At 37.2% G+C, this 23798-nt stretch overlaps 1 protein-coding gene across 2 annotated transcripts in view; it reads right to left on the bottom strand.

Moving 5' to 3' along the window:
- The window catches only part of NAV3 (neuron navigator 3), a 378120-nt gene that overhangs the window by 207606 nt on the left and 146716 nt on the right, over positions 1 to 23798 (bottom strand). For both annotated transcript variants that reach the window (XM_068970243.1, XM_068970244.1), the window contains exons 6-7: positions 4982 to 5050; positions 1588 to 1727 (exon numbers count right to left, since the gene is read on the bottom strand). In XM_068970243.1, coding sequence (XP_068826344.1) covers positions 1588 to 1727; positions 4982 to 5050 — 209 coding nt within the window. The remainder of the gene's footprint in view (positions 1 to 1587; positions 1728 to 4981; positions 5051 to 23798) is intronic.

Raw genomic sequence — 23798 nt, 5'->3', positions numbered from 1 at the left:
CCAATGTTACTAGTCATTTCTTACAAAAATATTATGTAACTGTAGTATCATGTAGCTAAATTGGACGCCTGAGCATTCCACTCAGCATATGTGGTCTAAGCCTGTTTACTTTCCCTTAGAATTTCACAGCACATAAAGGCCATTGACACTTTCTAGAAAAGTCACAAAATGAGGGAGATATTTTTGTGATAAGAAATTGTTGTCCAGGAGAAGTATAAGTCTTCAGAAATACTTCTTAGATTCTCAAATCAAAGATTTTATTGTCTATTTTAAAGACAAAATCCTAACTTCCAAATACATATTATTTTCTTCTTTTTCCATTTAACGCAAGAACTGGGGATATTACACTGCTCTGTTTGTAGGGGTTTAGAGTCTCCTCCCCAGTTGTGTTTTAATGGGTAAGAAAATTTCAGTAAAGTGTATAGATCACCCCTATCAATTCACCCATAGATCACCCATAGATGATCACCTATAAAGTGTATACACCTATAAAGTGTATAGATCACCCCTATCAATTCACCTATGGCTCACCCATAGATTACCCTTGTCAATTCTGAGTAAAAGAAGTCTCATCAAATCATCCATATGAAGCAATTGGAAATGTTCTAATCAGAGCCAAAAATCTTTTGACCTGGTTGAATTAGTCAAACTAAACTTGCCAACTGTTCTACCACTAAGCATATTTGTCACTATTGAATTTCCTGTTGCATGGAGAGTTAAATACTACAAAGAGAAGTTTAAAAAACACTACCTCAAAATCTTGCAATATGCCCTCGTCCCTTACAGGGCCACCCTGCTCCCAACAGCAGAGGTTCTTGGTTTTCTTATGGTTTAGATGTAAATTACACATTCTCCCACTTGGATGCATGCTCTGAAGGGATATGCATCAAGCCAGAGCCTCTTTAAATACACTCTGCTCATACTACAGAGAACTGTGTATCATATAGTTAATATATAATCTGCCTTTAACACACTTCCAACTGTATCCTATCTTCCTTATCAGTATGTGGTTGGATATTTCTATCATATACCCTTTCAAGAAAGTAAAACAAACCTGAATAATTTGTCTCTTAAAGGAAAAATTAAGGTCATAATATTTATCTATCCTGCTGTTTCCAAAGACTAAATATCCTTCATAATTATGTCTTAGATTCTGATTGCTTCAAACTCAACTTCCCCAAGCACTTCGGGCACTTAATTAATTTAGTTAACTAAAACTAAGGATTCAGAGACATTTTATACAAGTTTATGACTTCAGAATAAACATTCACAAAACATGAGAAGACAAAAGAAAATGTTATTTACATGCATCCAGGAGGAAATCTTTGAGAAACAGATTTTAAACATGGGGATATCACTAACTGCTTTAATATAAATGACTACATTTCCTTAAAATATTCTCCAGATAAGAAAGGTCCTGAAGAAAGCTGGGATTCAAGAGGATGCACTTAGAAAACATAAGAAAGTCCGCTGATGACATTTCCACTCCGAATGCTGTAACATTGCTCACAGGCTAGATTTAGCCTGTAATTTACGAGGCTCGTAGGTTACACTTGTGCCTTTATGATGTAAGGGGAGAACACCTACCTTTTTCATTTCCATTTGCATAATTTGGAGGCTTGTTTTTATCAATGCTGTTAAAGCTCTGACTTCTCCTATTTAAATTGGAGGCTCCCTGGACCTTGCTGCTGTTGCCTGCAGCTGGTACCCTAGAGGGACCTGGAAGCCTGAAATAGTACAAGAAAAATTACATCATTATTGTACATTACAAAAAGATAAAGAACAGGAGGTTCTGAGTCGGGAAGGGTTAATGGGAAAATAATAATTTATGGAGTTCAGCAAAAATTGTTGGTGTAAGTGACAAATTGCTAAATTTGAGAATCACCAGAAAAGGCTTGTTTTATATGATGTACTCTGCCTCCAAAGTATATTAATAATGCAAGACAATTAGAAATAAAGTAATTCTAACTAAAAAACTCACACTTATCACATGCCTGATGAATAAAACTTTGCTTAAAGGGGCTGTAACAATTTTATGAAAAGCAAGGGAAATAATATTTTATTATGTTCTCAGGATATTAAGCAGCTGCCTGCAATTATTGTTAAGTTTTTTCAATGTATGGGACATTTGTTTTTATCTTAAGTGGCTGTATCTTAAATGAACTTATACGTTAATAACAAGAAGAATAAAGTTACATAGTAAACTGCAGAGAGCAAACACTTACTGAATATCTGAACTAGTTAACTATTCCAAAACATGGTGTGGAGACCAGGGTTATGACTTTGTTCATATTGGACCCACTTGTCTCATATAAAAACTTTCACTCGCTTGCCAAAAGTGAAGACCTGGACTTTACCTGGTTACCCCGCAAATGTGGCTAATAATCATACAGGCCATGTGACAAAAAAGATGCAAGTCGCATAAGAAAAAAAAATCTGTTAGTAGAATGGTAATTTAAAATGCACATGCAGTGACAGTTGCTTCCGCTCTTTTTATATGAGGAACAAGACATGAGGAAACACGTGTAGACTATTTTAACATTGGGGAAAGCTTGACAAGAGTTAATGTACTTAAGTTGTTTTACTTCAACTATGATTAAACATCAGTTTGGATCATTTATTTCACTGTTTAAACAGTTCCCATATTAAAATTTCAAGTATTCAGTCATTTCAAGGATGGTGCCTAAAATAGGCAATTACAATATTTTGTTTACTGTATACTGCATATTTCTAATAAACAATGCATATAAAGTAAAACTAGAAGTTAAGAACTAGTATTGGTATTCTAGACATATTTAAAAACATGATATTAAGCACTGCCAGCATCTTTGCTAGGCCTAAAATATGTAATTACAATATTTTATTTAGTGTACACTGCATATTTATAATAAACAATCCACGTACAGTAAGACTGGAAGTTAAGAACTAGTATTGGTATTCTAGACATAAAGACATGATATTAAGCATTGCCAGCATCTTCGCTAGCTTTTGCTGCCACCGTGTGAACGTCACTGTGTACTGCTCTAATAAATTCTATTTTAAAAGAAAAGTAACAAAATAATCTAGAATTTATAAAGGTAGCAATTTATTTTTTTTTTACTGACATCCTTTAGAAAAAGTTTAAAAGAATGTTTATATCTGTTATACTGGACCCAATATATTACAATTTCACAATCATTTGCTACCATATTCAAAATTTAATTCGCCTTATTACACTACCTGACATACTATCTCCATAGATCCTTGGGAAATCAAACTCTTAAATGTGTACTATAAATATTTTACAGTAGTAACAGGTATAGCCAAAGGGAATGTACATCAGGAAAACACATACACCAGCCTGAAAACAGAAATGTTGATATCTTGGAATAGTTCATAGCTTCAAAATGTTGACTGTATTTTGGAGTTTAAATACATATGACTGCTAATAGTTCCTTCAGCTATTTTGCTAATTAGAGGTTGTGTCATACCCAAGATTAGAATCTTTCCCAAATGACTCCAGCATTTAACTTTTGCTCAAATGGATCTACAGGGTTTGTAAGTCTAGCATAATAACCACAGACACCAGGAGTTGTGGAGACCAGTGATTGCACTATGTAGAACTCAATTAATTAATTTGGCTAAATGTCCCAATCATAATAAAAATGAGAACTAGTCCTGTAGAGTCAGCCACAGACTTAGAAAGTTCAGTCCAAACTCACATTTATAAACAGATTCTGTTACAAAATTTGCCCTGATTGCAATGAAACTTGATGTGTTTCTAGAAAGCAATTAAATTGCATTTTAATCATGACTGTGACCCATGGAGCCAAGTGATCTTTAGTTCTCAGAAGAACAAATTAAAACAAATTTAAAAATCCATTTGCTCTTCTCATTACCCTAATTTGACAGTGAGCCAGAGCTCTAGATCATTCATCAAAGTAATAAAAAGAGAAATGAGACTGAAGCCAAAAAAAAAAAGAGATGTTCTATTAAATTGAAGAACTACTTAAAATACATTTTACATTCATAAGTCTCAGAAGTAGTAATCAAAAAATGCTCACTGAACATGGAAGGTCATTGTTCTTTCCACATCCTAATTAATCTCATTTCTTCTGGTTTTTCATTAAATACCCTCTCAATTTGCCTATCTAGAATCAGTTCAATTACTTTGGAAATGAGCATAAGTTAGAAAACCAAGACAAGGGGAAAATATTTCAAGTCAAGGCACCATCAGCAGTCCTTGTGGTCAAACATTGCATGATATGATTCATTATTAAAGTAGTGACTAGTTAACCACCAGTGAGACACTCTCCCAGTGAGTAAGATGGCACAAATAACTGCATCATAATCAGAGGGGCAAAACACACTTGCTTTGGCCTCACTTAGCTATACCATCATTAACATTAAAAAAGGATCAATTTTCACACATTTTATACACTATTGATTTTCCAAACAGTACATAATGCACTGTCATTTATTATACTATACTGACTTTAAAATACATATTTCATAAAGAAGAAAAAGTTTTAAATGTTAAAGATAAAAGAATGACCCAGATTGACCTGGTGCTAACTACCCCACAAAAATCTGCCAATGTGTCTCAGTGCTGCTTCAAAATGTGCAATAATCAATGCAAGGCCATTTCAGAAAGCAATTACAATCTTGTTTTACTTCCAGAATTTGTGACCTGGAAAGAAGAGGGTCTTCAGAATAATTTTTTTCCTTGATTTTCTCTAAGCCTAGAACCTAGACTTTAGCCCAGTCATAGCACTATATGTAACAAAACTAAATTAGAGGAACTCAAGATCCACTTCATAATTTAACACAACAAGCTCATCCTCAAGAAGTCATGTGGAAATCTACTTGGAAAAATTCAGTACTCTAACCTTTTCATCCAGAAGTATGTCATTAAAAAAAAAATCAGAATGATAGGACAAAATATCACTGGGCATTTACTTTATTATCACTAATAAGCAATAAATTAGAGATATTAACTGACCTAGTAGGCTTTTTTTGACTGGTTGCAATTCCACTGTGATTAGACTGAGTTGCATATCTGGCTGCCAGACTGTATGAGGAGAAACAGAGAGATTGAATTAAAGAGATTCCTTGAGCATGGAAAGAAAGTACAAACTTACAAGAAAACTATGAGTTAATGAAATGCAATTGGAACATGTATAAACATGCATAAAGAATAAATTAATTAGAAAATTATGATAATGTAACATACACACCATGACCATTGATTATGAACATACTATGAAATAATGCTGCGTACCCCTTAATAAGTGTGTTGTCAATGACTGTAAAATAATGGCTGTGTGACAATATTAGTGCCTTCTTAAGTAGTAGTATTCCATCTTATAAAGAATTCAACCTTTGTAAACAACAGTAAAAACTTCAGGAAAGCTAAAATTTGACTTATACCATAGCAAGATCTCTTTCTCAAAAAAAGATTCAAATAAAAAAAAGTATGAAATGAGAGTCATTATTTTATGAACTCTAATTAGAAAATTTTAACCTAAATACTATTTTGAATACCAAAAGTTAAAATATCTGGTTTCTCTCTAATAAGTTATTGCTGATCTCCAGTCCTGGATACAACATTTTAAGGAAGTGGTTAATAAAAGATACCTTTCCAGAGAAAGAGCTATGCAAAAATTGAGATTAAAATGGAGTCAAATTCTTCAAAAACAGACTGAACAACTACTTAGGACAATTTCTAGGCATTCTTAAATTACAATTCTTAATGATTTTTTAAATCACAATCTTTGGTCAAAAATACACCAAAGAGCATCATGGAAACTGAGCTTTGAAGAGCAGTGGATACTTCATAAACAAAATCAACATCTGTGCTTCAGTTTGAACTGGGTTCTGAGTTACCTAATGGCTCTGAAACTAGGGTTCTGAGGACACAGTAAGACCCAGTGGACCCAAACATTTGCACATGTGCTGTGATGGCATGGGCTGCTGTATGAGTAGAGAATCACTGTGCTGGTGAATGATGCCTCTACATGAAGCCAGTTGTACATGCACGGTTTTCAAGGCCTCCAAGGAGTGGGAACAACATGGGGGTGTTGGAATCAGGGTAGAAGGGTTGTGTGGAGCCCTGCTGTTCAGCCAATTGCTTTGCTGCCAAGCAGAGGGTATGTAATCAAAATGGTGATTAATGGTGTCCTTAAAATGGTGACATGTTTCCTAAGTAAACTCTGACTCCACAGAGGCAGCCTGTGGTGGGAGCATATAGATCCTTAGAACTGCCTGGCTAGAGAGGAATAAATACATCTTCATATCAAGGTAGCTTTTCAGAGTACTTGTTTTCAAGAGGATACATGATATATTCTCATTTGCAGAGAGTGTGTTCTGTATTCCAACGGCACTGGACACTAAGACAGCTGGCCACAATGGCCAAACTACACCTCAACTACCACAACATCAGAGGACAGCTTAAAAAACAGAAACAACAGAGCGTCACAGTGGAATGGGACATTCACTCAAAATTTAAATGTAAAAGTACCTGCAGTGAAAAAAGAATCTTCTGTGAATGTGTCAACTGAGAAAAAGAGACCTAAAGGTTTACCCTGATGTCTTCTATCCTGTACCTTCCAAACTGAAGACAAATATTAGCAGGAGAGATGCCCATAAAAAAATGCACATTCCCTAAGGGAGCTGAGGCCACCTCATTGATACTTTCCTCCATGATTTATAAAGTATCATAATTTCTACTATGGAAGTGGAAACCAACAGCAAAATCAAGAGAAGTTAATTGGCCAAAATCCATTTGATTTTATTGCCCATGCGTGTTTTCTAAGTATCAGAGAATATAGGATTTCTTAGGTGGCTTAAGAGTAAAGAATCCACCTGCGAAAGAAGGAAACACAGGGGACGCAGGTTTGGTCCATGGGTCAGGAAGATCCCATGGAGGAGGAAATGGCAACCCATTCCTATATAGTTGCCCGGGAAATCCCATGGATAGAGGAGCTGGCGGGCTACAGTCCATTGGGCCACAAAAAGTCGGACATGACTGAGCACACGCACATCAGGGAATAGTCTACAAGTTGCCTATATTTTTGTACCCTATTCCCATTCTTTAAAACTGGGGTTCTGCTCTATTCTCTCCTTGCAATTGTGAAACTGTTATTTGAAGAACACAAGAGTTTGATTCAGTTCCCTCTGCCTTTCTGACTCTCTTTCATAAACTGTCATACTAAATAAACTCAATTGATCTGTCCACCATCCTTCTTGATCATTTTCTCTTTCCTTCACCTCTTCCATTATCCATCTCTTAAAGACATGCTTTTTCATAGGCTATCTTTCCTCAAGCACTTGTATGCATTCTTTCATTTAAGTCTTACATAAGATTTCAGGTAAAATCAACTAGAAAGTGAAAGTGTTATTTGCTCAGTCATGTCCAACTCTTTGCAACCCCATGGAATGTAGCTCTCCAGGCTCCTCAGTCCATGGAATTCTCCAGGCAAGAATACTGGAGTGGGTAGTCATACTCTTGGGCTTTCCTGGTGGCTCAGCGGTAAAGCTCTGCCTGCAATGCAGGACACCCGGTTCTATCCCTGGGTCGGGAAGATCTCCTGGAGTAGGGCATGGCAATCCACTCTAGTACTCTTGCCTAGAGAATCCCATGGACAGAGGAGCCTGGCAGGCCATAGGGTCATACAAAGTCAGACATGACTGAAGCAACTAAGCAGCAGCAACCATACCCTTATTCAGGGGATCTTCACCACCCGGGGATTGAACCCTGGTTCCTGCTGCCTTCTAATCGAAGGCTGGAGTTAATATCTGCATCATATTGTCAGTGATTAACATCAAATGAGTAAAAGACACCCATTTCCATGAACTTCAAAATCAACTACCACACCAAACTCACCATTTTCTTTATTAACTCCCAAGTTCTATTATTAATAGGTCCTTTCTTTCATTTCATGATTTCTGTTCACAAGATCACCATTTTATTTAACCCTCTGGGCTTGAAACCTCAATAGTCAACTCTTCCCTTTTTCCTTCCTTTTAATTACTGTAGATGTGCAATCAATATCCTGACATGCTGATTCGACCTCTGCATATTTATTTGCATCTACGTTCTCCCTCAATTTTCACGTTTCCCATGCTAACTCAAGCCTCAACACTTCCCACAGCGACTCTAGTTCCTTTCATTTTTCTTAATTCTTTTTAGCCTGGCTCTGACTCCCTGTGCAGCAGAAACATATTTTTTCCCACAATGCTTGTAATACCATTTCCCTAGTTTCATATTTACAAACTGGCTAGTAACGAAGTAGGTGAGTGGATACAGTTAAAACAATTTATTAATGAAATAGACACAAGGGACATGTAGACACAGCTATGAGGCAAGTGGGGGTAGATAAAATGAGTTAGAGCATCAGTCAACTAAGGATTTGCAGACATCTGGATGGAAGATTGTATCTTCTTTTCCAGAAATGTTATCAAAGGAAATTTCTTCTAGTTAATAATTTGGATGGCAAAATGTATCAGAAACAAAAGAACAACAACAACAATGTTTAGAAACTCACTGTGGGTCCTATACTAAAGAAGCATCTTTTCATCTATCTAATGAAGTAGAATATCAAGGGAATGCTTTTTATTTCCTCTAACATGGAAAGGAAGAGGAGGAGTTTCCAGATAGCCAATTAAACAAAGGATGAAATTCATCTGGTATTCAAAACACAGAAGGATCCCAACTGCCAGAACTATCTAAAACAGCTTCAGCACAAATCTCCATGTGGAATTACAATATCCACTTATTTATAAAGAAAGAATGCTTCTCAAAGTAAACAGATCCTGAATTTTTATTACCTACTTTTATTAACCACCAGAATCTCACTACTCAAAGCGCTGTCCATAGATGAACAGAACTGGCATGACATGGACCTTCTTAGAGGCTTCCTTGGTGGCTCATTTGGTAAAGAATCTGCCTGCAATGTGAGAAGCCCGGGTTCCATCCCTGGACTGGGAAGATCCCTTGGAGAAGGGAACGACCTACTCCAGTATTCTGGCCTGGAGAATTCCATGGACTGTATAGTCCATGGGGTCACAAAGAGTCGGATGGACCTTCTTAAAATACTGGTCTGTTTCCAAATCAACTGACTCAGAATCTGCATTTTAACGGGATTCCTATACATAATTGGGCTTCCCAGGTGGCACTAGCGGTAAGGAACCTGCCTGAATGCAGGTTCATCAATGCAGAAGACATAGCCTGTAGCCTGCCTCAGTCCATGGGAGATGGGTTCCATCTCTGGGTCAGGAAGATCCCCTGGAGGAGGGCATGGCAACCTACTCCAGTATTCTTGCCTGGAGAATCCCACGGTCAGAGGAGTCTGGTGGGCTACAGCCCATAAGGTCACAGAGAGCTGGAGATGGCTGCAGAAACTAAGCATGCATCATCTCCCTTAGCTTTCTCAACACAACGCTCTCTCTTGAGCTACTCCTTCTCTTCCTTCCCAGACTCAGGGTCACTCACCATACTCATCTTCTAAATTTTATACTATGACCATGAATATTTTCAAAGTCATAATCCTAGGCATCAGCTAATCTATTCCTCCATTATATCAAATCTCTATTTCATAATCCAATCTCAATTCTAAACTCAGCCCCTTTTCTAAAATATCTCATTATCTCCTAGATAATCTACCTGAATCTATCAGCTGCTAATAGATTTCTCCCAGATATTCCCCAAACGTTCAAACCTCAGCTCCTTCTTCCAAATCATCCTCTTTCTCTTTGCTGTTGCTATTTAAATTTAGTGTCAAATATTTTTTTTTTCCATTGAACAAAGAACTTCATCTTGATCTTGACCCACTCCATTCTTCCCTCTGTGTCATCCTTCTCATGGATTCTAATAATGACTCAGGTGACTAGTCTCTTTGTTATCAGTCCTTTTTTTCACAGCTAGTCAAATTCATTCTTCTCAGAGTCCACAGAACTAACTTTCAAAGAAAGAATAGATGTCAACATTTTTCTCTGAACTTGCTGTTGACTCCCCATTGTCTGCAGGACAAAGTCCAAACTCTGTGATCTGGTTTACAGAGTGCTTCTGTGTGTCTCCTCAGACTTTCCTTCAGCTTCCTCTCCTCGGAACATCCGCCACCCCATGTTCTCCACTGTCACCATACCTCAGCCGTGGCCTGGGGCCTCTTCTCCCAGCTCCCTGCATTTCCTCATGAGGTTTCCTTCAACCATTACTTCTCTTCCTCACATTATGATATCTTACTTCTACTTTAAGATCCTACTCAAATGTCACCTCCTTGTTGAGGCATTTCTCAAGTACTGTAGAGTTAGTTTTGTCCTCCATGAATCCCCAGGTCTTTACTCATCTCTAAGTGTTTGGTTAATATGGAAATTTATCAGGGTAAATGTCTGTCTCCTGAAAAGATGGCACTGTTTACCAGGAAAAGGATTATGGTATGTTCATTTATGCCTTCCCAGTTCCTATCATGGGTTTGAAGTGAAGTAAAGTGAGGTCACTCAGTCGTGGCCAACTCTTTGCAACCCTGTGGACTAGAGCCTACCAGGCTCCTCCGTCCATGGGATTCTCCAGGCAAGAATACTGGAGTGGGTTGCCCTTTCCTTCTCCAGGGGATCTTCCCGACCCAGGGATCCCACATTGCAGGCAGATGCTTTACCTTCTGAGCCACCAGGGAAGCCCATCATGGGTTGGCATGTGTTTAATACAAAATAATTGATTGCAACTTTTGGACTCAGAGGGAGAGGGAGAGGGTGGGATGATTTGGGAGAATGGCATTCTATCATGTATACTATCATGTAAGAATTGAATTGCCAGTCTATGTCTGACGCAGGATACAGCATGCTTGGGGCTGGTGCATGGGGATGACCCACAGAGATGTTATGGGGAGGGAGGTGGGAGGGGGTTTCATGTTTGGGAACACATGTAAGAATTAAAGATTTTAAAAATTAAATTAAAAAAAATTAATTAAAAAATAATAATAATAATTGATTGCTATTTACTGGCTGCTGCTGCTGCCAAGTCGCTTCAGTTGTGTCCAACTCTGTGTGACCCCATAGACAGCGCCCAACCAGGCTCCCCTGTCCCTGGGGTTCTCCAGATAAGAACACCAGAGTGGGTTGCCATTTCATTCTCCAATGCATGAAAGTGAAGTCGAATCAGTTGTATCCTACTCTTAGCAACCCCATGGGCTGCACCCTACCAGGCTCCTCTGTCCATGGAATTTTCCAGGCAAGAGTACTGGAGTAGTATCATTCAACAATGGGTTTCCCAGGTGGTTCTAGTGGTAGAGAACATGCCTGCCAAATGTGGGAAAAGAAGAGACGTGTTCAATCCCTGGGTCAGGAAGATCCCCTGGAGGAGGTCATGGCAACCCACTCCAGTATCCAACAATGGTAATTACATCACCATTTTATAACCAAGTGAAATTGTTTTAAGAATGGAATTATCAAAATTATGCTAAAGGAGGGAAAACAACATGTCTTCATTGTGTCCTTAATAAGTGATGTTAGCCTTTATCATTTATTATTCACAATAGTACTGCAAAGTTAATGCTCTATTCATCACTGAAAAATATGAAATTGATACCTTTAAACATTAACTCACTTGTACAAGTTATGCATCTTATAAATGATAGTACTGAAATTTAAATGTTTGTCTGTTGAATTCTATAAACTATGCTGTGTTCTACTATGATATATTATTTACTTGCAAATTACAACTGGCAATATTTTAATGCTTATTTTTCTATGAATTCATTGCCCTTTGGATTTGTGAATAACTCCTTCAGGGTATCATCTTTTCCAGTGTCAAATACATCTACTTTCAATAGACACTCTTCAGCATTCAGAGAGAGAATATTAGATTGTTTCATTCAACAAGTTACTTTATGCAGAAGTATTAAATAGGCAGTAAAAGAAACTTTAAATTGTAAGGTATTTTTAGTATTCAGGCAGCTCTCCTCAAAAATCCCCCAATTAAGCACTATATTTAAAATTTTGAAGCCACGTTTTAGTAAGAACTAGAAAATAAGTCATACTATGTATAACTTGCCACTCTTATGTTCATTACACATATAATTAAGCAATCAATCACAGAACTTTTGAACTTTTTATGCTGAGCACTATGGTAACCTCAAAATCTTTGGCCAGGATTCCAGGAACTCATATTAATTAAAAGGCTTGGAATGAGTGTAAAAACTTCCTTGATTCCTTCTGTTATGCTCTCATCAAAATATAAAGAAGATTTTGAGTGGTTCAGTGCAGGACTTTTTAGAAGATTCTATTTCTGTTGTAATTATTCTAACAGTGGACTTCCACACAGCAGTAAAAATTATATAATCTTATTAGTTAGCTTTCATCTTCAAAAATCAAAATGGACCCATATATAAGCTTCTGAATATCTCATTTATTCAGTCACTCAGTCATGTCTGACTCTTTGTGACCCCATAAACTGCAGCATTCCAGGCTTCCTCATCCTTCACTATCTTCTGGGGTTTGGTCAAATTCATGTCCACTGAGTCGATGATGCCATCCAATCATCTTATCCTTTGCCATCCCGTCCTCCTCCCGCCCTTTATCTTTCCCAGCATCAGGTTTTTTCCAAAGAGTCAGCTTTTCGCATCAGTTGGCCAAAGTACGGAAACTTCAGCTTCAGCATCAGTCTTTCCAATGAATATTCAGGGTTGATTTCCTTTAGGATGGACTGGTTTGATCTCCTTGCAGTCCAAGGGACTCCCAGGAGTCTTCTCCAGCACCACAATCTGAGAGCATCAATTCTTTGATGCTGAGCCCAACATTATGGCCCAACTTTCACATCCATACATTACTACTGGAAAAACCATATCTTTGACTATACAGACCTTTGTTGGCAAAGTAATGTCTCTGCTTTTTAATTTGTCTAGGTTTGTCTTAGCTTTTCTTCCAGGGAGCAAATATCTTTTAATTTCATGGCTTCAGTCACCATCCACAGTGATTTTGGAGACAAAGAAAATAGTCTGTCACTCTTTCCATTTTTTCCCATCTATTTGCCATGAAATAATGTCATGATATTCCTTTTTTGAATGCTGAGTTTTAAGCCAGCTTTTTTCCCTCTCCTCTTTTCACTTTCATCAAGAAACTCTTTTCCTCTTTCCTTTCTGCCATTAGGGTGGTGTCATCTGCATATCTGAGGTTATTGATATTTCTCCTGGCAATCTTAATTCCAGCTTGTAATTCATCCAGCCTGGCATTTCTCATGATGTACTCTGCATGGAAATTGAATAAGCAGGGTGACAATATATAGCCATGACATACACTTTTCTCAATCTGGAACAAGTCTGTTGTTCCATGTCTGATTCTACCTATTGCTTCTTGACACTCATACAGGTTTCTCCGGAGGTAGGTAAGGTGATCTGGTATTCCCATCTCCTTAAGAACTTTCCAAGGTTGTTGTGATCCACACAGTCAAAGGCTTTAGCATAGTCAATGAAGCAGAAACAGATGTTTTTCTGGAATTCTGTTGCTTTTTCTATGATCAAACAGATATTGGCAATTTGATTTCTGGTTCCTCTGCCTTGTATAAATTTCATTTGAGACAGTTAATATTTGAATTGTCTTAATTGGTGCTTAATTAGTATGATAATTAAATACTCATATAGGAACCTGGAGAGGCACATCAACTTACTAACAAATTGAGACTTTGTACTGAATATAGCATAGAATACCAAAAAGTTTAAATTGCAGAATAAATAATAAATTTCCACATCAGTGAGATCCTATTCTTCAATATGTAATGAAAAAATTGGGGGACAAAAGAGGTTGGGATGTTTAGTAAGCTTGGAACCAGACTGCCTAAGAAATCACTGCTACTGCTCAGGAAGGATTTGATGAGGGCCTAAATGGAGGCAGAGGCACAGGAAATAAGAAAAAAATGACTAATGAGATAAGTTATAATCATAGACGTAGGAACTGAAGGAAAAAATTGAAGACAGCTCCTGGACCTTGGCTTGAGCTGGGTAGTACAGTTATATAAGAGCAGAGAAAAGAGCTGTCACATCCTTGATACAGTGTAAAAAGAAGAAGAAGAAAAAGACTCCACTTGTAACTTATGTCACTAGTCAAAGGATGAATAAATAACGGGAAATACTAGAAAGATGGATATTCACAGGTGGGTAAATCCACTTTCACAGCAGAGAGAAAGATCACTTCATGGTCTTATTATAATAGCTCTCTTATAAAGCACACAAGACTTTTGGATACTGAGTGAATCAATAAATAAAGAAGACACTGACTTCATACCCCTACAGTATTTAAAGTGGCAGATGCATAGATATTGAGAAATTTGATTGAGTTTTGTGTTCCGCTTATTCTAATAAGCACATATTGATATTATCCACCAATTAATAAACTATTAAAAATACTATTATTGACCACTAACAAAGTATCAGCATTGTTCTGACCACAAAGTTTCAATATGGAAAATTAGGTTTAGGCATAGAGGGATCACCACTTCACTCAGAGAAGTATAACCCTAAAGACCATGTATTTTAATTCAAAACCCTTCCTAAAAACATAACTTTATATTTTACGGAAACTGAATTGACTTCAAGCTTGGAAGGAGAAACTCAACAATATTAGGCAAGTGTGACGATATTAGGCAAAAAGTGACACATTCAAATATTTATTCTCTGTGGATTATTAAAATGAAATGCCAGTAGATCTATCATAATATATTGGTTAATAGCACAGTCTCTAGAATGCTCTACCTGAGTCCTAGCTCAGCTATTCTCTGTGTCTGTGTCCTTGTGAGTTAAATAAGGATGACAATGTTACCTACCTCATGGTTTTCATAAGGATTAAATTGTAAATCACTTAGAAAGGTGGCCAGTAGAAATAAGTGTTGGAACAGTTGAAAAGACAACTCAGTGGAATTCAGATGAATGTTTGGAAGTCCCTGGATTCACCAAGCCCCCATGTGAGGTTCTATAAATAGTCTGGTGAATTCAGTACAACATAACTTCCTATGTTCTTATAATTACCCTGCCCTCTTGTGCTTGGTCTTATTCTCAATACCACATTCTTTGCTCCCACCTATCACTTTCAATGTTACTACATTCTTAATCTAAGACCAACAAGCATGGATTCCTCAGGGCAGTATGTGAGCTCTCAGTCTCCTGGTTTATAATTACTTTGAGACCATGGTTTCTTGTAAGCAAATACAGTTGTTTTAATCCCCTTCAAACCTCCCTGGATACCACTCACTCTTTTTGTTTCCTAAACTCAACAGTAGCCAGCCCTATAGGTCATAATATTATAAAGAATCATCAGAAATTGTCCCAGTAGGGCACCCATGAATCACCATTCCCATCACAATATGCAGAGGATAAGCCTTTCAGAATCTATAATTCACAGCACTGTATATAATCCTCAAAGTATCTCAAATACATAAATTTCATGAATGTTTTATTTTGTGATATGTCATTAGATGAAAATACAGTTTTGATATGTTTAATCCTACATTTGCTTTAATATTCAACCACAGTTTTGTGTTAGATCTGTACTCAAAATTTCACAACTAATTAGAAAGACAAATATAACATGCCTCAGAAACAACAACAAAAATAATTTGCCTTTAAGAAGGTAGCTAATGGGCTCTCACAGTTTAAATGCTTTGCAAAACAAACAAAAGGAACAACCTCTTGTTTGCTTACTTGACCAATAAACTTTTGCTGTCTCCAGAGTTTGTTTTGAGACCTCATTTTCTTTACAGAAATGGAAGAGCAAGATCTTCTCTTTCTGAGTAATCTCTTCTATTTCTATTGTTTCAGCCAACAAACCATTGCTAAGTCAATGTTCCCAGGTCTGTAGAGCTGGCCCTGACCTTTCCCCTGGGCTCCAGAGCCTCATATTTGATATCACCATCTACAAGTCCCAGTGAAATATCAAATTCATAAAGGCCAAAGCTAAACTTCCTTCTCTGCATCTCCTTCTCATGTGTTTCTACCACAGCATTATTTTTTCTTTTCCTTATTAAAAGACATCACCACCAATGAGCCAGCAAAATTAAAAACATGATGATTTTTTGGCCCTTATCTCCAAACAGCCCAAATCCATTTTCCTCATGCTACCTTCATGCCTACTAGCATTAAACTGTTCAAACTCCTCTCCTCAAAGAATATCTTTTCTCTACATTGTCATCAAGGTCAAGTTCCCGATTTATAAATAGCATCATCTTTCCTCTGTTATAAAATTCCCAAAGCAACTCCCTTTACCTTGAATAAAGAACAGTCAGCTCCTAGACAAATCATCCAGAGACCCATAAATTGACCTCTGCCTCATTCTCTATCCTGTCATCAAACCCTGTGACAATTTCAACCCAGAGCTATAATTAATTGCTTGGTACTCCTGTCATTAAGAAGTGGGGTCTTGGGCTCCTCAGGATTCACCACGAGGTGGGGGCAGCATCTGCTGGACTGCACTTTTGGGAGCCCTCATTCACGTTTGGAGGCCAGAAATCGCTGAGGTCTGTGTCATTTCTTGTTTGTTGATATGGCTGGAGATGGTTTCATTTCACACAGCAACCATACCTACCAACTATATTTACTGCAGGTAGCCTTAAAAGCCTTGTCTCTCCTGACCTCACTCTTCACCCAGGCTCTACTGTAAAATTTGGGGAGGTGAAATATCAGAAAATTAGAAAAGGCAAGCACTTTGGTCCTGCTACTGGCTGTTGGCCCCACTGCCCCTGATAAAGTTTGATACATTGGTTGTCATCTAAACAAACAAAACAAAAATACAAGCCAAATTATCAGCAGACAGGATTACCATCTCACTCAGCCTTGCCCATCAGAGCAGGGAAAAAAAAAAAAAACTGAGCACAAATCTCACCCTATACAAAGCTTACACAAACCCTGGACCAACATTAGGAGGGCAGAAACCAAAAGGAAGAAATAATTCAACCTTGAAGACTGGGAAAAGGAGACCTCAAACACAAAAAGTTAAAAAAAACAATGAACAGGCAGAGAAATGCTACACAAATGAAGGAACAAACTAGAAACACAGAAGTCAAAATAAATGAAGAGGAAATAGGCAAACTACATGAAAAAGAATTCAGAATAATGATAGTAAAGATGATCAAAAACCTTGACAACAAAATGGAGAAAATGCAAGAATCAATTAACAAAACTTAGAAGAATTAAAGAATAAACATACAGAAACAAACAACACAATTACTGAAATTAAAAACACTCTAGAAGGAATCAATAGCAGAATATCTGAAACAGAAGAACGAATTGGTGAGCTGGAAGATAAAATGATAGAAATGACATCTGAAGAGCAGAATAAAGTAAAAAGAATGAAAAGAGCTGATGATAGTCTCAGAGACCTCTGGGACAATATCAAACATACCAAAAATTTAATTATAGGGGTGACAGAAAAAGAAGAGCAAAAGAAAGGGTATGAAAAAATTTTTGAACAAATTATAGTTGAAAATTTCCCCAACATGGAAAACAAAATAGTCAATCAAGTTCAAGAGGCATAAAGCATCCCATACAGGATAAACCCAAGGAGAAACATGCCAAGACACATACTAATCAAACTAACAAAGATTAAACACAAAGAATAAATATTAAAAGCAGCGAGAGAAGCAACAAGCAACATACAAGGGAAACCCTATAGACTAAACAGCTGATCTTTCAGCAGAAATTCTGCACGCCAGCAGAGAATGGCAGGATATATTTAAAGTACTGAAAGGGGAAAATCTACAACCAAGATTACTGTACCAGGCAAGGATATCATACAAAATTGATGGAGAAATAAAAAGCTTTTCAGACAAGCAAAAGTTAAGAGAATTCAGTACCACCAACTAGCTATACAGTAAGTGTTAAAGGGACTTATATAGTCAAGAAATACAAAAGATCTACAGAAGAAAAAATATCTACAAAATCACTCCCAAACGATTAAGAAAATGGCAAGAGAAACATATATATCAAGAATTACTTTAAATGTAAATGAATTAAATGCTCCAACCAAAAGACACAGACTGGCTGAATGGATATGAAAACAAAACCCATATATATGCTGTCTACAAGAAACCCACTTCAGTCCTAAAGAAACATATAGATGGAAAGTAAGAGGATGGAAAAATATATTCCATGCAAATGGAAAGCAAAAGAAAGCTGGAGTAGCAATCCTTATATCAAAAAAAATAAACCTTAACATGAAGATTACAAGAGATAAGGAAGGACACTATATAATGATCATGGGATCAATCCAAGAGGAAGACATAACAATTGCGAATATCTATGAATCCAACATAGCACCTCAATGCAGAAGACAAACACTAACAGAAATAAAAGGAGAAATTGAGAGTAACACAATAATAGTAGGAGACTTTAACAGCCCACTCACACCAATGGACAGATCATCAAAACAGAAAATTAATAAGGAAACACAAGTCTTAAATGTTACATTAGATGAGATGGATCTCATTGATATCTTCAGGACATTCCATCCGAATGCAGAAGAATACACCTTCTCAAATGCACATGGAACATTCTCCAGGATTGGCCACATCTTGGGACACAAATCAAACATCAGCAAATTTAAGAAAACCGAAATCATATCAAGAATCTTTTCTGACCACAATGCTTTGAGACTAGATATCAATTACTAGGAAAAAAAAACTGTAAAAAACACAAACACATGGAGATTAAACAATACATTTTTAAATAACCAACAGGTTACTGAAGAAATCAAAAATGAAATCAAAAAATTTATAGAAACAAATGACAATGAAAACATGACAACTCAAAACCTAAGGGATGCAGCAAAAGCCGTTCTACGAGGGACGTTTATAGCCACACAATCCCACCTCAAGAAACAAGAAAAATATTGAATAGACAACCTAACTTTATGCCTAAAACAAGTGAAAAAAGAACACCCCCCCCCAATTAGTAAAAGGAAATTATAAGGAAATTATAAGACACTGGTGAAAGAAATCAAAGAAGGCATAAACAGATGGAGAGATATTCCATGTTCCTGGGCAGGAAGAATCAATATTGTGAAAATTACTATACTACCAAATGTAATCTACAGATTCAGTGCAATCCCTATTAAATTACCAATGGCATTTTTCACAGAACTAGAACAAAAAATTTCCCAAATCATATGGAAAAACAAAAGACCCTGACTAGACAAAGCAGTCTTGAGAAAGAAGAGCGGAGTTGGAGGAATTAACCTTGCTGATTTCAGATTATACTGCAAAGCTACATTCATCAAGACAGTATGGTACTGGCACAAAAACAGAAATATAGACCAATGGAACAAGATAGAAAGCCCAGAAAAACACCTATGCACCTATGGGTACCTTATTTTTGACAAAGGAGGCAAGAATATACAACGGGGCAAAGACAGCCTCTTCAATAAATTGTGCTGGGAAAACTGGACAGCTACATGTAAAAGAAGGAAATTAGAACACTTTCTAACACCATACACAAAGATAAACTCAAAATGGATTAAAGATCTAAATGTAAGACCAGAAACTCTTAGAGGAAAACATAGGCAGAACACTCGACATAAATCAAAGCAAGATCCTCTCTGACCCACCTCCAAGAATAATGAAAATAAAAACAAAAGTAAACAAGTGGGACCTGATTAAACTTCAAAGCTTTTGCACAGCAAAGGAAACTATGAAGTGAAGTGAAGTGAAGTCGCTCAGTCATGTCCAACTCTTTGCGACCCCGTGGACTGTAGCCTGCCAGGCTCTTGTGTCCATGGGATTCTCCAGGCAAGAATACTGGAGTGGGTTGCCCTATCCTTCTCCAGGGATCTTCCCGACCCAGGGATTGAACCCGGGTCTCCCGCATTGGAGGCAGATGCTTTAACCTCTGAGCCACCAGGGAAGCCCAAGTAAGGTGAAAAGAAAACCCTCAGGATGGGAGAAAATAATACCAGATGAAATAACTGACAAAGGATTAATTTCCAAAATATACAAGCAACTCATACAACTCAATATCAGAAAGAAAAAAAAAAAAGATTGAATCAAAAACTGGGAAAAAGACCTAAACAGACAGTTCTCCAAAGACACATAGATGGCTAATCAAACATATGAAAAGTTGCTCAACATTGTTCATTATCAGAGAAATGCAAATCAAAACTACAATGAGATATCACCTCACACAGGTCAGAATGGCCATCATCAAAAAGTCTACAAACAATAAATCCTGGAGAGGGTATGGAGAAAAGGGAATCCTCTTGCACTTTCGGTGGGAATGTAAATTGATACAGCCACTATGGAAGGTGGTGTGGAGATTCCTTAAAAAACTTGGATTAAAACCACTATATGACCCAGTAATCCCACTCCTAGGCACATACCCCAAGGAAGTCAAAATCAAAAAAGACACTATTTACAATAGTTAGGCCATGAAAGCAACCTAGATGTCCATTGACAGATGAATGGATAAAGAAGTTGTAGTACATATACGCAATGGAATATTTTCAGCCATAAAAAGGAATGTCTTTGAGTCAGTTCTAATGAAATGGATGAACCTAGAGCCTATTATACAGAGTGAATTAAGTCAGAAAGAGAAAGATAAATAGCATATTCTAACACATATACATGGAATCTAGAAAAATGGTACTGAAGAATTTATTTACAGGGCAGCAATGGAGAAATAGTCATAGAGAATATACTTATGGACATGAGGAGAGGGGAAGAGATGGTGAGATGTATGGAAAGAGTAACATGGAAATTTACATTACCATATGTAAAATAGATAGACAACTAGAATTTGCTGTATGGCTCAGGAAACAAACAGGGGCTCTGTATCAACCTGGAGGGGTGGGATGGGAAGGAAGATGGGAGGGAGGGTCAAAAGAGAGGGGATATATGTATACCTATAGCTGATTCATGTTGAGTTTGATGAAAACAACAAAATTCTGTAAAGCAATTATCCTTCAATTAAAAAATAAATTAATTTTTGAATCTATAGGTTGCTTTGGATAGTATATTCATTTTCACTATATTGATTCTTCCAATCGATGAACATGGTATATTTTTCCATCTATTAGTGTCCTCTTTGATTTCTTTCACCAGTGTTTTATAGTTTTCTATATATAGTTTTCTTTAGTTTCTTTTGGTAGATATATTCCTAAGTATTTTACTCTTTTCATTGCAATGGTGAATGGAAATGTTTCCTTAATTTCTTTTTCTACTTTCTCATTATTAATATCTAGGCATGCAAGGGATTTCTGTGTGTTGATTTTATATCCTGCAAATTTACTATATTCATGAATTAGCTCTAGTAATTTTCTGGTGGAGTCTTTAGGGTTTTCTATGTAGAGGATCACGTCATCTGCAAACAGTGAGAGTTTAACTTCTTCTTTTCCAATTTGGATTCCTTTTATTTCTATTTCTGCTCTGATTGCTGTGGCCAAAACTTCCAGAACTATGTTGAATAGTAGTGGTGAAAGTGGGCACCCTTGCCTTGTTCCTGACTTGAGGGGAAATGCTTTCAATTTTTCACCATTGAGGATAATGTTTGCTGTGGGTTTGTCATATATAGCTTTTATTATGTTGAGGTATGTTCCTTCTATTCCTGCTTTCTGGAGAGTTTTTATCATAAATGGATGTTGAATTTTGTCAAAGGCCTTCTCTGCATCTATTGAGATAATCATATGGCTTTTATTTTCAATTCGTTAATGTGGTGTATTACATAGATCAATGGAACAAAATAGAAAGCCCAGAGATAAATCCACCTACCTATGGACACCTTATCTTCAACAAAGGAGGCAAGAATATACAATGGAGTAAAGACAATCTCTTTAACAAGTGGTGCTGGGAAAACTGGCCAACCACTTGTAAAAGAATGAAACTAGATCACTTTCTAACACCGCACACAAAAATAAACTCAAAATGAATTAAAGATCTAAATGTAAGACCAGAAACTATAAAACTCCTAGAGAAGAACATAGGCAAAACACTCTCTGACATAAATCACAGCAGGATCCTCTATGACCCACCTCCCAGAATACTGGAAATAAAAGCAAAAATAAACAAATGGGACCTAATTAAAATTAAAAGCTTCTGTACAACAAAGGAAACTATAAGCAAGGTGAAAAGACAGCCTTCGGAATGGGAGAAAATAATAGCAAATGAAGCAACTGACAAACAACTAATCTCAAAAATATACAAGCAACTCCTGCGGCTCAATTCCAGAAAAATAAACGACCCAATCAAAACATGGGCCAAAGAACTAAATAGACATTTCTCCAAAGAAGACATACAGATGGCTAACAAACACATGAAAAGATGCTCAACATCACTCATTATCAGAGAAATGCACATCAAAACCACAATGAGATACCATTTCACACCAGTCAGAATGGCTGCGATCCAAAAGTCTATAAGCACTAAATGCTAGAGAGGGTATGGAGAAATAGGAACCCTCCTTACACTGTTGGTAGGAATACAAACTAGTACAGCCACTATGGAGAACAGTGTGGAGATTCCTTAAAAACCTGGAAATAGAACTGCCTTATGATGCAGCAATCCCATTGCTGGGCATACACACTGAGGAAACCAGAATTGAAAGAGACACGTGTACCCCAATTTTCATCGCAGCACTGTTTATAATAGCCAGGACATGGAAGCAACTTAGATGTTCATCAGTAGATGAATGGATAAGAAAGCTGTGGTATATATACACAATGGAGTACTACTCAGCCATTAAAAAGAATACATTTGAATCAGTTCTAATGAGGTGGATGAAACTGGAGCCCACTATACAGAGTGAAGCAAGCCAGAAAGAAAAACACCAATACAGTATACTAATGTATATATATGGAATTTAGAAAGATGGTAACAATAACCCTGTATGCGAGACAGCAAGAGACACAGATGTATAGAACAGTCTTTTGGACTCTGTGGGAGAGGGAGAGGGTGGGATGATTTGGGAGAATGGCATTGAAACATGTATACTATCATATAAGAAACGAATCGCCAGTCTAGGTTAGATGCAGGATACAGGATGCTTGGGGCTGGTGCACTGGGATGACCCAGAGGGATGGTACAGGGAGGGAGGTGGGAGGGTGGTTCAGGATTGGGAACATGTGTACACCAGGGGCAGATTCATGTTGATGTATGGCAAAACCAATATAATATTGTAAAGTAAAAAAATAAATAAATAAATTATAAAATAAAAAAAATAAATTAATATTTAAAAGTAAAATAAAATTAATGATTAAAAAAAGATGTGTGGTCTTTGTCCCACCCACTCTCCCTTTGAAGATGGGTGGTCCTGTCACTGCTTTCGATCAGTAGGTCATCATATTTGAAGTACAATGTCCCTGAGATGCCCATGCTGGTGAGGATATATGCTGTCACTATTGCAATTAAGCTGCTGGACAAGTGAGTGAAAAAGTCACCTTGGAAGTGATTCTCCAATCAAAGATGTTTTGCCTCCTACCAGTCTGTGACATGCCAGCCATTTCACCCTCTCCCGTGAAAGTTCCAGACACAGTGGAGTAGAGAGAAGATTTTCCTGCTGTGCCCTGTCTAACTCCTAAGCCTACATTATCCATGAGTATAAGAAAATCATTATCACTCTGGGCCAAAATACTTTATATAGCAAGAGATACCTAGAACACATTTCTACTTTCACTTCCACCTCGGCCAAAAAGTGGCAGCTTCCTGAGTGTGAAATGGCATCCTTCACCAGTGGCCTTTGTTTGGACTCCTGTACACTGTTGTAGTAGTCTGTACACTTCACCGAACCATCTGTTTAAACATCTAGTTTCTCTATTAGTTGGTGGGTGATGTGAAAGATTAAAGCATCGACAGATCT

This window comes from Capricornis sumatraensis, chromosome 4 (genome assembly GCF_032405125.1).
Source record: "Capricornis sumatraensis isolate serow.1 chromosome 4, serow.2, whole genome shotgun sequence".
Lineage (NCBI taxonomy): Eukaryota > Metazoa > Chordata > Mammalia > Artiodactyla > Bovidae > Capricornis > Capricornis sumatraensis.
The sequence above is the reverse complement of the archived record's forward strand: the minus strand, read 5'-3'. Positions and strand labels throughout refer to the sequence as shown.